The following is a 14,358-nucleotide window of genomic DNA, read 5'->3' as shown; positions in this document are numbered from 1 at the left end:
TCTTAGTGAACTGAAGGGACCCAGGAGAGGGGACGTGTCTTTGGGACGTTAGTGCAGCTTTCTCCTTCACAGCCCTGCCCACCCAGCCACTGGGGATCCAGAAGGCATCCCTGTCTGTTCTGTTGAATCTCATAGACACAGCAATTACCAGAGAGAATCTGTGTTCCGCACCAAATGATTCTCTATGGAATGGAAATCATTGTATCAGATACATGTGTTTTTCAAATTTTCGGAATAAATCTGATTAACGGTCAGTGCTCACAGATCTTATTTCCCACTTATGTGAAGGTAAACTCTATTATTCATTTGTGGGCTTTTGCTGGACAGAGAGGCATCTTCTTTCACTTTGGTTTTTTGCTTTCCCGTTTGCTGTTAAACTGTTGCAGACCACAAATCAAGAGCATGTTGTTAATTTCATTACAAGAGCAGGCAGTAGTGGGAGTTCTTGTACTTTTTAAAAAATGCCAGGATAAAGAGGATCTGGAAAGCTGTCCGCAGTGTGTCCTCAAACTGTGAGCCCTTGCATAGCTTGTCCTAATTACCTCCCTTTTTTTCTGGAAGCTCTCATTTTGGTCATGGTGGTAATGCCATATTTAATGGGTTTCAACTCCAGTGAGATTGACAGTCTCTGATGTACTTTTTATTCCTTTCATGTGCTGCCCACTCATTTGTAGACTCTTCTTAGTCCATTTTTAAGCTCTGTATATCAGTCTTTTTAAAATTATAGTTATGAAAGTGTTACAAAATCATGCATATTCAAGTCTAATTTCTCAAAGCATTTGCTGATCATGTCCATTTTAAGAGCCTGTTGTGTTCAACTTTGCCTCCTTTCTGTCCAAATCCTCACTCTCATGTAACAGTTCATCGCCATTTAAATGTTTACAAAGGGTTTGTATTTCTAGACATTTTGCTCATCACTTCGGTGCCTCAACGATAAAACCTAAATGCAACAATAATGCAAACTCTGTAACTTTGCTTTCAAACACAAGCTAACTTCCAAACAATATGAATGCACAAACCTCCCTGCCCCCACAACTCCAGGCTTTATCTCAAAAATTTTCTTAAAAATCTAGGCACATCTTCCTTTTCATTTGAAATGTAGTTAGGCATTATCTAGTTACTGCAGTCTCCTTTACTTAACAGGAAGAGCATTAACAAGAAGGTTCAACTGTTGAACATTTGCCAGGAGAAAAGATTCACTTACAGTTTTACTTCTCTTTGTCACAGTGGCTTAAGAAAGATGTGAGAAAACAACTGCATTCACTTTCCTCCCTCTCTCCCCTCACCCTGTCTTTTCAGGCACTTCCATAACCTACAGAATCTCAGTTTGGCTTATTGCAGAAAATTCACAGACAAAGGTTTACGGTACCTGAATTTAGGGGATGGATGCCACAAGCTCATCTACCTGGACCTTTCCGGCTGCACCCAGGTTTGTCTTTTCAGTCCTCCCTTTCCTGCAGCAGGCGAGGAAGTCCTCCGGAGAGCGGGCTGCATCCAGTCCCCATGTTCCACGAACGCTGTGCACAGGCTGCAGCGCACTTCTCAGAGGTTTTAAGTTACACGGCCACAGCTGCTTACATTTTCCCCAGGATCGCCGCTATAGGCTCTTGGCTTCCTTCCACTGGGGTGTCACATCCCCAACCAGGCAGAGCTCATTGGATGATGAAACAGACCACTTCTGGTAGATACTCTGAACAGTTAGTGTGCCAGAGTCCAAATCTTGAAATTTTAAAAAATTGCTACCAAGATACAAACAAAGGAAAACTCTTTTGAGGGAGAATTTGCAAGGAACTTTCTGAAAAGTCGATTGGCTCCCACATGGGCTTTCAAAGAGTAAACATGCTTCAAATGTTAAGTGTAAGAAAGAAAATGCAACACAGATTGTAAATTTTAAAAATTGCATTATATCCTTAGGCTAAATAGCACGCAGATTTGAGATCTATATGGGGAAATATTTAACTATGAAAAAACAGATGAAAGAAATTTGGGCAGAAAATAGGGTGGAGTTGTGGAGGGTAGGACATGGAACTTTGGCAATAGGTGCTGCGTCATTGATAGTTTCTTCTGCTCTATTTTGATCGATATAAGTCATAATTCTTTTAACTTCTTTTCTGTGTATTTTATTAATATTAGTATCATAGTATGTTCATTGTATGATACTATAATAGCACAGATGAGAACTGGCTGAAATATTGATAGTTACCATTTATTGAGTTGTTACTATATGCCAGGCATCATGTTGAGTGCTTCACACATATCAGATTTAGTCCTTGCACAAATGCTGTGGAGTATGTATTTATGATGCCCATTTAGAAATGAAAAGACCCAGGTTGCACTCTGATAGACATCTGTTGGTAGATACCTCAGTTTCATGGTTACTAGGCAGTGACGAGGACATAGGGGAAAAGAGAGGAGGACTCTAAGCGAGGTCTGAAACATCTAGAATTTATATTTTTAATGATCCAATGATGTGCAACTTGCTGATTAACATCTACCCATCACTCTTATGACCCGGATGGTCTTGCCTCCAGCTTGACTAAGCTTTAGAAAGGCTTCTCTCTGAGTGTTGGCCCCCAACCTCCTTTTTCGTAGAGCATTTATTTACTTTAGAAAACTTGCAGTTGTACATTCTTTTTCTGTTCCCTTTGAGATGTAAATCTCTTAAAAAGCTTTTGCCAGTGTTGCAACCCAGGACAGTCTTTTTCAAGTACCTGGGAGCCATGCTTTGAAATGTAATCACCAAGGGAGATTACACCAGTATCTCCCAGTCTCTTCGGGAAGATAGAAGCCTAACTTTGATATGGGTGTCCATTAGCAAACACAGATAGCCTAATCATGGAGAAAAATATTTGCAAATTCAGGAATACCCATATGTGCTTGACATAGCCCATTGATCACTCTTTTCCCTCGATATACATCCTCTGATACTTTCCACTAGCTCACCGCATGCTTAAAAATCCCCCACATAAGTGTGATTTATCTCCTTGTTCTTCTCAGTTTTCATGAGGTAATCACTAGGCAGTGGGGAGGACATAGGGGAAAGGAGAGGAGGGGAAACAACACACAACTCATACAAAACACAAGTACACATACACAAGCCCTAAGCATAAACATTCTTAGACATACAAAAGTAGATACTCTACCCAGCAAAGCTATCATTTAGAATTGAAGGACAGATAGCTTCCTAGGCAAGAAAAAGCTGAAGGAATTCATCACCACAAGAAATATTAAAGTGTCTTTTTAAGAAGAAATTTTAAAAAGATAAAAAATGAATGGTAAACTGGCAATAAATACATATCTATCAACAATTACTTTAAATGCTAACGGGATTAAATACTCCAATCAAAAGACATGTGGAGGCTGAATGGATAGCAAAACAAGATCCTTGCATATTCTGTCAACAAGAGATTCAACTTTGGATTGAAAGACACACACAGACTGATAATAAAGGGATGGGAAAAGATATTTCACAAAAATGGAAACAAACAAAAAAAGCTGGGATAGCAATACTTATACAAGACAAAGTAGACTTTAAAACAAAATCTATAACAAGAGACAAGGATCCAGCAATTCCACTTTGGGTATTTATCCGAAGAAACCCAAAACACTAATTGAAAAGACATATATACTCATATGTTCATTGCAGCATTTTTTACAATAGCCAAGGTATGTAAATGACCTAAGTGTTCACCAATAGATAAGTGGATAAAGAAGAAATGGTGCATCTATACAATGGGATATGATTCAGCCATAAAAAAGGATGCAATCTTGCCATCTGCAACAGCATGGATAGACCTAGAGGCTATTGTGCTGAGTGAAATAAGTCAAAGAAAGACATATACCTTATGATTTTACTTATATGTGGAATATAGAAAACAAAATAAACAAACAGAACAGAAAAAATCCAAATGCTCAGTAAGAATAAATCGTCTCTATAATCATATATACTGGTATATAATGTAGTTATGTACATATTACTGCACAAGGAAATTTAACATGACCTGAAATCTTAGAGTTCATATATAAGAAGCTTTATAGAGGTATTCCCAAATTGAACATGATAAAGTTTTACGTGACGTTACTGATAATAAAGAGTGAAGATGAAAGAAGCTTTCAATACTATCAATTTTAAAGTTTTGATTACTTTTCCCTGATGGAAGACAATTATCTTTTTATTTCATATGTAGAAAATATTACAGAATATCAAATTGTTATATAAAAAGGCCATTAAAGGGTGTGTAGCTAAAAATGTGGGCAAAAGTATTACAAAAGTGTGTTAATAAGTTAATTAATAAACTATAATATCCTAAAAAAAGAAAGAAAAGTTGAAATGAGAAGTTTCAAAATCAGTGACTATCTGGCTAGGTATGCATGTAAAACACACAGACATTGTCTCTCTGTCTTTAAATTTTGAGCCAACATTTATAATGTGAACATAAAAATCTAGACTTCAAGCTTCTCTTAAAACACTGGAAGAACTGGCAAAATTGGGCCTGCATTCCCACATGGCAGCCATGGCTGGAGCTGAGTCAGCCTCACTCCCTTGAGGTGGAGCATGCTCCCGTTTGACAGCCTCTCCACTCGGTAATGTGTACACATGCACTTATACCTAGACTGCTCCCACTTAATGGCATCGCCTACCTGTCCTCAGCAGCTTTTGAGCTTGGTCGGAATGTATAAAGAACAGATTTATTTTCCTGATTGTTCCTTAATTCGTGAGTCTCAAACCACAGAGAAGTTAGCATTTCACGTCATTATGCAAAACAATGGTTGGTTTATTTTGTTCATTCTTCTTCCATTTCCATTTGTTCATTTAATAGTTTAACAGAGATTTAACTCTAAGCATCAGACACTGTTTCGGACACTGGAAAATCGTACCATTTAAAATGAACCGAAATGGGCTCCTTCTTATCCATGGCTATCTTTCAAATGGCTGCTGCTCTAGCTTCAGAAAGAAGAGGTGAAATTGGATGTTACTGCTTTCCGAGGGACTTCAGCCCTTTGAGGACACTCTGCCTACCTCCTCAGCTCTGGGTGTGAGAATCGTTTATTCTTTCAGGCCGAGCTGCACTGATATGGCAGCACGAAAATGGTTTCAGAGATGGAAAACTGACAATTCACGTATTTTTCAGGTTCTCCCCTTGGAAACTGAAATCTATTTTTTTTTTAATGCTGGAAATTTTGCACTATGAAGTCATGTATTAATATATATCTGACCAAGAGAAAAAGGTCCTAATAAAACAAAAAGACTTGAGAGTAGAGGCTAACAGCTAAATGCTTTTCGCTGGTGTGTGAACGCCTGCTGCGCACTGGACACTGGAACTTGGGGTTAGGATACATGAAATATGTCAAGGGCAAAGCTTTAATGTAGTCACAGCTGCGCCAAAAAGGAAAGATGTCTTTATACAATATTGTGAAAGAATTTTCACCATACTTGTTAGAAAAAGTAAATAAATGGATGATGGGGAATTGCAAAGAAAAGTTAAAATCAATTACCTATATTTTAGAAATGTTTTGCATTCTTTTGGGACTGGATAATCGCTGTAGATGCATTAAGTAATGGGACCGATTGCCTCACAAATACCAGCACTTGCACCTGCACCTGCTTGTCATCATCTGTTTTTTTCATAATATTACAAGCTGTGGTTGAGGTGATGCCTCTGCTCAGTTTCTCCTCCTCAAAGAAGCCTCTGCTGACATTCAGCCCTAAGTCAGGACAGGGCCGCTCCAGCCTCCTCTTTCGCTACCCATTGCAGACCTCTAGCCATATACTTGTCACTTTGAATTTTGTAGTATTTTTTTACTTAAAAAAAAATCTTTGTTTTTTTTCTTATTCCAGGTTAAACACGAGAGGGAGGGAGGGATGGAGGGGGGGGAGGGGAGAGAGAGAGAGAGAGAGAGAGAGAGAGAGAGAGAGAGAGAGAGAGAGAGAAGAAAAAAATTAAATAACCTAAAAATTAACCACCTAGAAATAATAAACAGTAAAAAGCCTTTTGGTCTTTTTTCTGTGCAGGTGTATAATCTTTTAAACTAAAATGGATTATATAGTACACATATCTTTCACTTACTATTCTATAAAGTAAATATTTCATGAAATATTTTCCTGTAACTTACTCTTAATAGCTACATAGTATTTCATTATACCAAAACACCAATATATATTTCACTATTCATTTTTGGCCTACCATATTTTGCTATCAATGATAACCTGTGAGGAAAATTCTTGTAGCCATATCTTTGCATATGCCTATGCAATTTGGGGGTACACATTTTTAGAAGCGACACAGAGGACAGAGTTATTTTTAAGGCCATCCATATTTTACCAAGGTTGTCCATTTACACTTACCATAAATGTAAAATAATGTTTGGTATCTTTATAAATATGTTTAAAAATATTCGCCAATTTGGCATTGAACATGATATTTTGTATTTTTAATTTGTATTTCTTTGGTCATGAAAGTTTTAACCATACCCAGGTACTTCATACATATTCATTGAATGATAGCATTCTCATTCCAGGAGGCCGACATTGTTAAAATAGCTTTGAAATTAATTTAAAATTTTCCTTTAGAGTCTGATTGCCATGTTTTCTTCATGCTGCTTTCAGAAGGAACAATAAATCTACGTTCACTAAGCAGATTCAAAAATTCTGCTTGAATCAGTTGAACAAATTTAATTCATTTGCTTTTATACTTACCATTTACTCAAAGTTATAAAATCTAAGCTTATGCCATAAAATAGTTTTTTAAAACCCATGTCTAAACATAATTTGGGAAGACTTTATGGAGACAAAATAATTTCACCATGTAAAGAAAGTACCCTTTCCTGTACTCCTTGGTTATCCATCGTGTGGGAGACATTGGCGACAGTGAATGGGGTCCATCTTGTTCTAGGCTCTAGGAAATGCCGTGTGACCTAATTCACTGCAGATATTCATCAGATGTTTATTGAATATTTGGATTAATGGTTAAATAAGTGAGACGAATGAACTATTGTATGAAATGTTGGTAGTTTTCCTTTACACCTCATGCTCTTTTCAGGGACTGATCCTCTCCCCTGTGGTTTTGTGGAGCTGTCACTCATGGCACCTTGAGAGAATATACCATGGTATTGGGAGCATGAGTTCTGGGGTACTTTTAATCCCGAGTTTGCCATTTACTAGTTTTGGGTCTAGGGCAAGTTGCCTAAACTTTCTGTAAATGTCAGTATCTTTATCTATGAAATGGGGAAAATACTAGTATCTACCTCATAAATGTGTTGTGTGATTGAAATGAATTGATGCACATAAGAAGGTTAGAACAGTGGCTGCAAAATAATGCTTAGTCATCATTAGTTATTATTATTATTATTATTATTATTATTATTAGAGTATTGGTATTAGTATTTTCCTGGCCACTGGTCATTTGGCCCAGGCCTAGACAATACTAAATTTCATAAGCAGTGGCTATGATTTTTCTAGGCAGAGTATGATCCTAGCAGAACAATTCAATATTGGGAAAAATAAAATTCTGTTTCCTCTGAGGTTGCAGGGTCTGGAGTGTTTAAGTCCAGGCTGATTTGTGATTCTCTTGCCCAGGAATACAGAAGAAATTTGTCTGCAGTGGGAAAGAATGAAACTATCACAAAGAGGCCAACTTTTGAGAGGGAGAGATGATGTGTTAAGAAGGAGAGATGACATATTGTTTAGTTGGACTTTTAGTTAGACACACCATTAACTCCCTTTCTACCTAAGCTAGTTTATATTGAGTTTCCAGTTTCCATCATTGCAACCGAAAGAAACTGACAACTGGTGAGGGTGTGATTCCTATTTAGCCTTTAGTTGGGGGAGCAAAGAATGCTTCTGATTGGGCTTGAAAAAGAAAAAAAAAACTAAAACCCAGAAAAAGTTGTGAGGTTCTCATGGCTTTTCACATGTACCTAAATTTGTTGCTTTGAGCATGCTCTGTGAATGACCACAAAGCAATCCTAAACACTGGAGAAGCCAGATTAAATTTGCTTCCTGTTTTGCTGCCACTGAGAGTTGGGACCTAATGAGTAGAGGCATTCCCTAAAGACTTTTTTTTTTTTGGGGGGGGGGGGGGGCGGGGGAGGGTGCAGGCCGGTAATGCCTTTTATCAAAGTACTAGGAGCCCAGTGCGCAATTTGAAATCGCGCGGTGCCACCCACCCTCGAGTCGCCGTCCAGCCCTGCCTCCCTCCCTGGGCCCTGCAGCAACCGGCCCTGCCTTCCTCTCTGGCCCTTGAAGCAGCCACAGCCGCTGCTGATCAGGCCCTCCCCCAGCGCAGGCGCGTGGAGGCCCCAGCCGCCCGACCCCAATGCTGCATGCGCAACCTCCCCCTGTCCTGTCGATCTGTTATGGCGTCCCGGGTTATTAGCATATTTCCCTATTATATATATAGATAATATCCATACAGAAAATGCACATGCTGTGAACATTTATATACACTACTTTACTTCTGTTAGGTATACACATAGGAGTCCAATGGCTGGGTCATAAAGTATGTTCATGTTTGGCTTTTGTTGAGATGGTTAATTTCCTACATTGCTTGCATCAATCCTGATGACATTTTTTATGACTTAGAAAACTCATGTAGATTTGATTTCTGTGAGAAAGCTAATGCTGTGGCTCTCCAACCCCTTAATCAAAGAGGGCCCCAGGGTTCAGTTCCTGGTTCACTTTTCTTCTCAGCCTATACCTACTCCTTTGGTTATCAGACCTAGAGGATGGCTTTAAATATCACCTAAAATCATGAGCATATATATGTATATACACATTATATATATATACATATACATACAACATCATTATGTATATGTGTACACACATATATATGTATACACTATGTGTAACATATATATAGAGGTGTGTTTATATATACATATACATGCTTATAGAAGCTTATATGTATATGAGTTTATATGTAATATATGTTTATAGAAGAAATGTATGCATATATGTATAAATGCACACACACATATGATATATAATATATATCACCAACCCAGACTTCACTCTTAAATTTTACTCTTATATCTTAAAAATATTTTTTAAACCGCTGCTCTAAAAAATAACTCCTTGCCCCACCTTTGGTTTTCCCCAGCTCCATATTTATAGTTGCATAGGCCAAAAATCTTGGAGTCATTTGTTTTGGATTAAATTGTATCTCCCCAAAATTCATATGTTGAAGTTCTAACCCCTAGTACCTCATAATGTGACCTTATTTGGAAATAAGGTTGTGGCAGAAGTAATTAGCTAAAATGAGATCATTAGGTTAGGCCTTAATCCAATATGACTGATGTCCTTATAAATAGGGGAAATTTGGACACAGAAACACGCGTATGGGAGAGTGCCACATGAACATAGAGATAGCCATCTAGAAGCCAAGGAGAGAGGCCTGGACCATGTTCTCTTCTCGCATTGAAGGGAGAAACCTCAGAAGGACAAACCGTGCTGGCACCTTGATCTTGGACTTTTAGCCTCCAGGACTGTTGGTTCAACACATTTCTGTTGTTTAAGCCACACAGTTTGTGGTACGTTGTTACAGAAGACCTAGCAAACTAATGCAATACCCTTGACTGTTTCCTCTCACTCTCCACATCCACTCCATTGGGATGTCCCATTGACTATTACTTCAGAATGCATCCAGAATCTGACCACTTCTCACCACCTCCACAGCTACCATCCCACTCAAAGCCACCATCATCTTTTGCCTGGATTGTTGTGATAGCCTCCCAATTAGTCTCTCTGCTTTCACTTCTGCCTCCTACAAGTCTGCTCTCAACACAGCATCTGGAGTGATCTTTAAAAAACCCACATTAATGTCCTTCTTCTGCTCAAATACTTGGTAAGGCTTCCTATTCACTGGATAAAAGAAAAGCCTTGAAAGGACCTCCAAGACCCATGTAATATGCCTCCTCCCCCAATTGCCTCTCCAACATCACTTCCTACTACTCTCCTTACCCACTCTGCTCGGGAGCACTGGCTTCCTTACTGTTCTTCAAACACAAAAGGTCTTGACTTATGGTTTCTTTGCATTGGTGGTTTTCTTTGCCTGGAATACTCTTTCTGCAGTTATCTGTTTGGCTACCTTCTTCATCTCCTTTTAAGTCTTTCCTCGCATATCCCCATAATGAATGAATAAATAAATAAAAAGGCATCAGCTAAAATGCTCCAAAGAGATCCACATTAGTTCCCTATTCATTTTAGAGCGCTTTAAAACATGTTCAATTTCTTTCAAAATACAAAAATAGAAAATATGGGTAGCATTAAGAGTTTTAATGGAGAGGACAAAGGTACCCTACTTGTACATGAGAAATTGACAGTTAGGAGGGCAGTGATTCCTGATTATATTTTCCCTTTATCCTCTGCTCTGTGTGTAACTCCAAGGGTTCTCCCGTTGATATTATCTTTAGATAGCCATTTTCCGTACAGATTCATGTATCTCTCACTGTGTGTAGCGGTCAGTAGGTTATAGCACTGTGTAGAAAGCCAGGCATGGAATGACCACAGCTCTGCTGGGAAGGAAGGCATTCCAGCTGAAACCTAAATGCTCAGAAACCAACAACTCTGAACATGGAGGACAATAGGAACCAGAACCAGATGAAGAGTGGGAGTTTGGAACAAGACGCAGATGTTTTTGTTTAGATTTAACGTAAGTAAACCAGAGAGTAAGAGAACTTGCAATCAGTGTTTCTCTCTCTGTCCCTCCCTAGTTCTCCATTTCCAGCCTCGGTTGTTTCGCTAGGCTCACCTTTCCCTTCTGCGTAGACACCCTGGTACTGTTCCTTTCTCCCACTCACCAGGTTAACTTTCACACATACTTTGAGGAACTGCTCAATCACAACCTTCTCTAGGAAGCCCTTACTGCCCCGTCTTTCCCCAAACCCAAGCTGGGTTATGTTCCTCCTGTGTACACTTCCAGCATTGCACTTTCACTAAGCATTCTCTATGTATGTACCAGTCTGCTTATCTGTCTGCTCTCCTCCCCATGGTGAGCTCCTTGAAGGCCAGCATGATGCCTTACTTACTGGTATATCTGATTCCTTAGCACAGTGGTCGGCAAACTCTTTAGTCAACAGAGCTACATATCAACAGCACAATGATTGAAATTTCTTTTGAGAGCCGAAAACCGACTTGTGCGCATGGGCCACGAAGTTTCAATCACACTGTATGTGCATGCCCGCATGTGGTATTTTGTGGAAGAGCCACACTCAAGGGGCCAAAGAGCCACATGTGGCTCGCGAGCCGTGGTTTGCCAACCACTGCCTTAGCACATTATAGTACCTGACACATAGTTGGGCTTTGATCAATGTTTTGATGACTGAATGAATAAATAATGAATGAAAATGCAACCAATTTTAAGTAATGGCTAGCCAGGTTCCTAGGTGAAAGTTCAGGAGGCCTGTTGGGTGGCTGAGAAGTTGGCAACTTACTAGACCGAGGTCTGATGATCTTTTCTTGGCAAGGGTTTGACATTTACAAGGGGAAAAGAGCCTAGGAAACTATGAGATAACTAAAGTGAAAGCATTTTTCATCAATTATTTTTTAGTCATTACACACAAATCAAGAAAATGAAAAGGGACAGCATCCCAGAAATGTTCAAATGATTGGAATACTTGATGCAATAATACTGGTTTATCAGTAGTTCTTGTACTGTTAAATCTCTCTGGGAGCCATGAATCTTAAAGGTAGGCCATCAAACTGCACATTGGAAGATTCCAAGGTCATTTCAGTTATCTCCAGGCTACATAAATTCCAAATACCCCTTTCAGAGAGGCAAAGATCATGGAAGGTCTTACTTGTTCATCCCTGGGGTTTGTGGTGGAGGTGGGAGAAAGCCACAGAGGCACATCCAGAGATGAATGTACTAGCCAAATGGAATGAGATTGCATAAGCAAAGCATGAGTAAACAGGGATTTCTCTCTCTCTCTCTCTCTCTCTCTCTCTCTCTCTCTCTCTCCCCCTCCCCTCTCCCCCCCCGCCCCCCCTCCTCACACTCACACATAGCAGAAGTCAGTGGATGGTAAAAGGAGCCCCAAACTGGAGTTAGGAGACCTGGGATTTAGTCCTTGCATGCCACTGACCAATTGTGTAACCCTGGACACTTGGTTGTTCTGCCCCAGCATCCTCATCTGTAGAATGGCTGGATTGAGCTAAATGAGCTTTTTCAGCTTTAGGATTTTGTGCTTTTGTATGAAGACTAATCAAGATAACTAAAGGAGGAGAAATTGGGGGGAAAGAATAATGGATTTTATTTTGGAAATCAAATTTATTTGAGGTTCTTGTGATACATCTGGATGTCAATGATAAGAACTACTTGAAAGTGGAAGTCTGGCCCTGGGTGCAGAGCTGGGAGTGGAGACACAGATTTGGCAGTTTATCGATAAGGGGTAATTAGAACAATAAGAGTGGTGTGACCAGCTAAACCAGTTGTAAACAAACAGATTACATACCCAAATGAACTGGTAACAAATTTAAATTCACTTATGTTTGTTTGATTATATTTTCCTTTACTCTTTATTTTAATGGATAGTAATAATAATTGCACCATTTGTTGGGTCTTGACTATATACTAGGTATTCAGTTAAGTGCTTTACATTTTTTATCTCATTTAATCTTTACAAATAATTACATGAGATAGGTAAAATTATTTCCATTTTTATTTTATTTTATTAATTTTAGAGAGGAAGGGAGAGGGAGAGAGAGATAGAAACATCAATGATAAGAGAGAATCATTGATTGGCTGCCTCCTGCACACCCCCTACTGGGGACCGAGCCCGCAACCCAGGCATGTGCCCTTGGCCGGAATCGAACCTGGGACCCTTCAGTCCATAGGCCGATGCTCTATCCATTGAGCCAAACCAGCTAGGGCTATTCCCATTTTAGAGATGTGGAAATTGAACAATGGTGTGCTAGTAAACATATAACAATTGTCTAGGAGCAGGGAAAGCCTTACTTTGCAGTGGTTGCTGATACCCATGGTGTAAATACTCTCACCATGGCCTATTTCAAGCTACCAATGAGGTCATTGAACAGGGAGTAGGGAAAGTATGTGCAATAGTGCACTATTATGCGCTATTTTCACCAGACAGATACAATAAACATAAGTATCCTCAAGAGCAGAGATAATGGTAACATGCAATAAAAAATTAGGAAGTGATGATTTTGAGTACTCATTACCTTTAGTATAATTTATTTAATTTTAAATTTACGTGATGTAATTTAAACTGTTTGAATTTAATAACTGGCTTGCAGAATTCCTAAAAATTTAACTGTCTGCTCTCATAGGCTAGTAAGCTGGCTTCACACACCAGTGAAAATGATGCTAAGACAGGGTAACTTGCCTAAGGTCATGCACAAAATTCCTGGGCCAAGATTAGAACCTTGATCCATCTAATTCTGAAGACCTGGCCCTTAACCACTAGACCAAGCATGTCAAACTCATGGCCTGCAGGCCGCATGCGGCCCACAACTAATATTTTTGTGGCCCAGTCAATATAACAATAGCTGTTGTTGGAAATAAAAGAATTCATAAAAATCTTTTTATATTGCTTATAGGTAGGACTCAGAAATATACATGGTTTAAATAACTATTAGTTTGAATTTAACTTTATGCTAGCCATTTCTGAAAGTAAAAAATAAATATAACAAACACCTATTATTTAGCATCCATATCTTAATGTAATCTCTTTGTAGGCAAAATGTATAAAGATGTTTATTGTATTAAGTAGTAAAAATATGAAACATCTGGCAGCAATTTTTAGATCTTGAAGAATCAAATGACAAAATGATGAGTGTCAGGGGAGTGAGATCATGTTTCCCCCTCCTGAAAAATGGTTTGAACAATTTTTTAATGTTTTCTGAAAAACCATACTTAATTCAGTTTCTTCGCCCTTCGCTATCTTAGGAAGTGACTTACGCACAGAATTTCATAAACTGTTCACAAAATGCTACGTAGTGTTTTGGAGCTGGGTGAAGCCTGTGGTTAGACCTGCACCTTTAAAGCCACCAGCCAGCTCAGTAAATCTGGACAAACCAAATAAGCGCTCTGGATCTTGTGCTGTAAGAAGAAAGTATCATGATTGTGATTGCCTCGTTGAAAAAGGAGACAAAGCTCCATGAGAATGCAGGGAAAGCTGTGAGCAGTTTGGCCACTGGCTGAGGAAAAGGACAGGACAGAGCACTCTAGTCAGGAATGATGAAGCTTGGGAAGGGTCAGCTTGCTTCTGCAGATCTCAGCTCTGAGTCACCGAGCAGCGAGTGCACACAGAGTTGGCACGCGCGCTTGCCTTCCTGGCATCTGTAGGCTTCACTAATCTTGTGTTCTAGTTCCTCACTCATGTTGGAAAATGAAGCTT

The 14,358-nt window shown here is 39.2% G+C and overlaps 2 protein-coding genes across 2 annotated transcripts in view; one reads left to right on the top strand and one right to left on the bottom strand.

Annotated features, from left to right (window-relative positions):
- The window catches only part of LRRC17 (leucine rich repeat containing 17), a 33,825-nt gene extending 32,220 nt beyond the window's left edge, over positions 1–1,605 (bottom strand). Inside the window, exon 1 of the mRNA XM_079785832.1 lies at positions 1,370–1,605. The gene's annotated coding sequence lies outside the window, so the exon portion shown is untranslated. The remainder of the gene's footprint in view (positions 1–1,369) is intronic.
- FBXL13 (F-box and leucine rich repeat protein 13) overlaps positions 1–14,358 on the top strand; it is a gene marked incomplete at both ends in the record, with an annotated part of 167,695 nt that overhangs the window by 93,199 nt on the left and 60,138 nt on the right. The window contains one exon of the mRNA XM_079785446.1: positions 1,300–1,429. Coding sequence (XP_079641572.1) covers positions 1,300–1,429 — 130 coding nt within the window. The remainder of the gene's footprint in view (positions 1–1,299; positions 1,430–14,358) is intronic.

This window comes from Cnephaeus nilssonii (assembly GCF_951640355.1).
Source record: "Cnephaeus nilssonii genome assembly, chromosome: 12".
Taxonomy (NCBI): domain Eukaryota; kingdom Metazoa; phylum Chordata; class Mammalia; order Chiroptera; family Vespertilionidae; genus Cnephaeus; species Cnephaeus nilssonii.
This window is presented reverse-complemented; position numbering and strand designations above follow the sequence as displayed.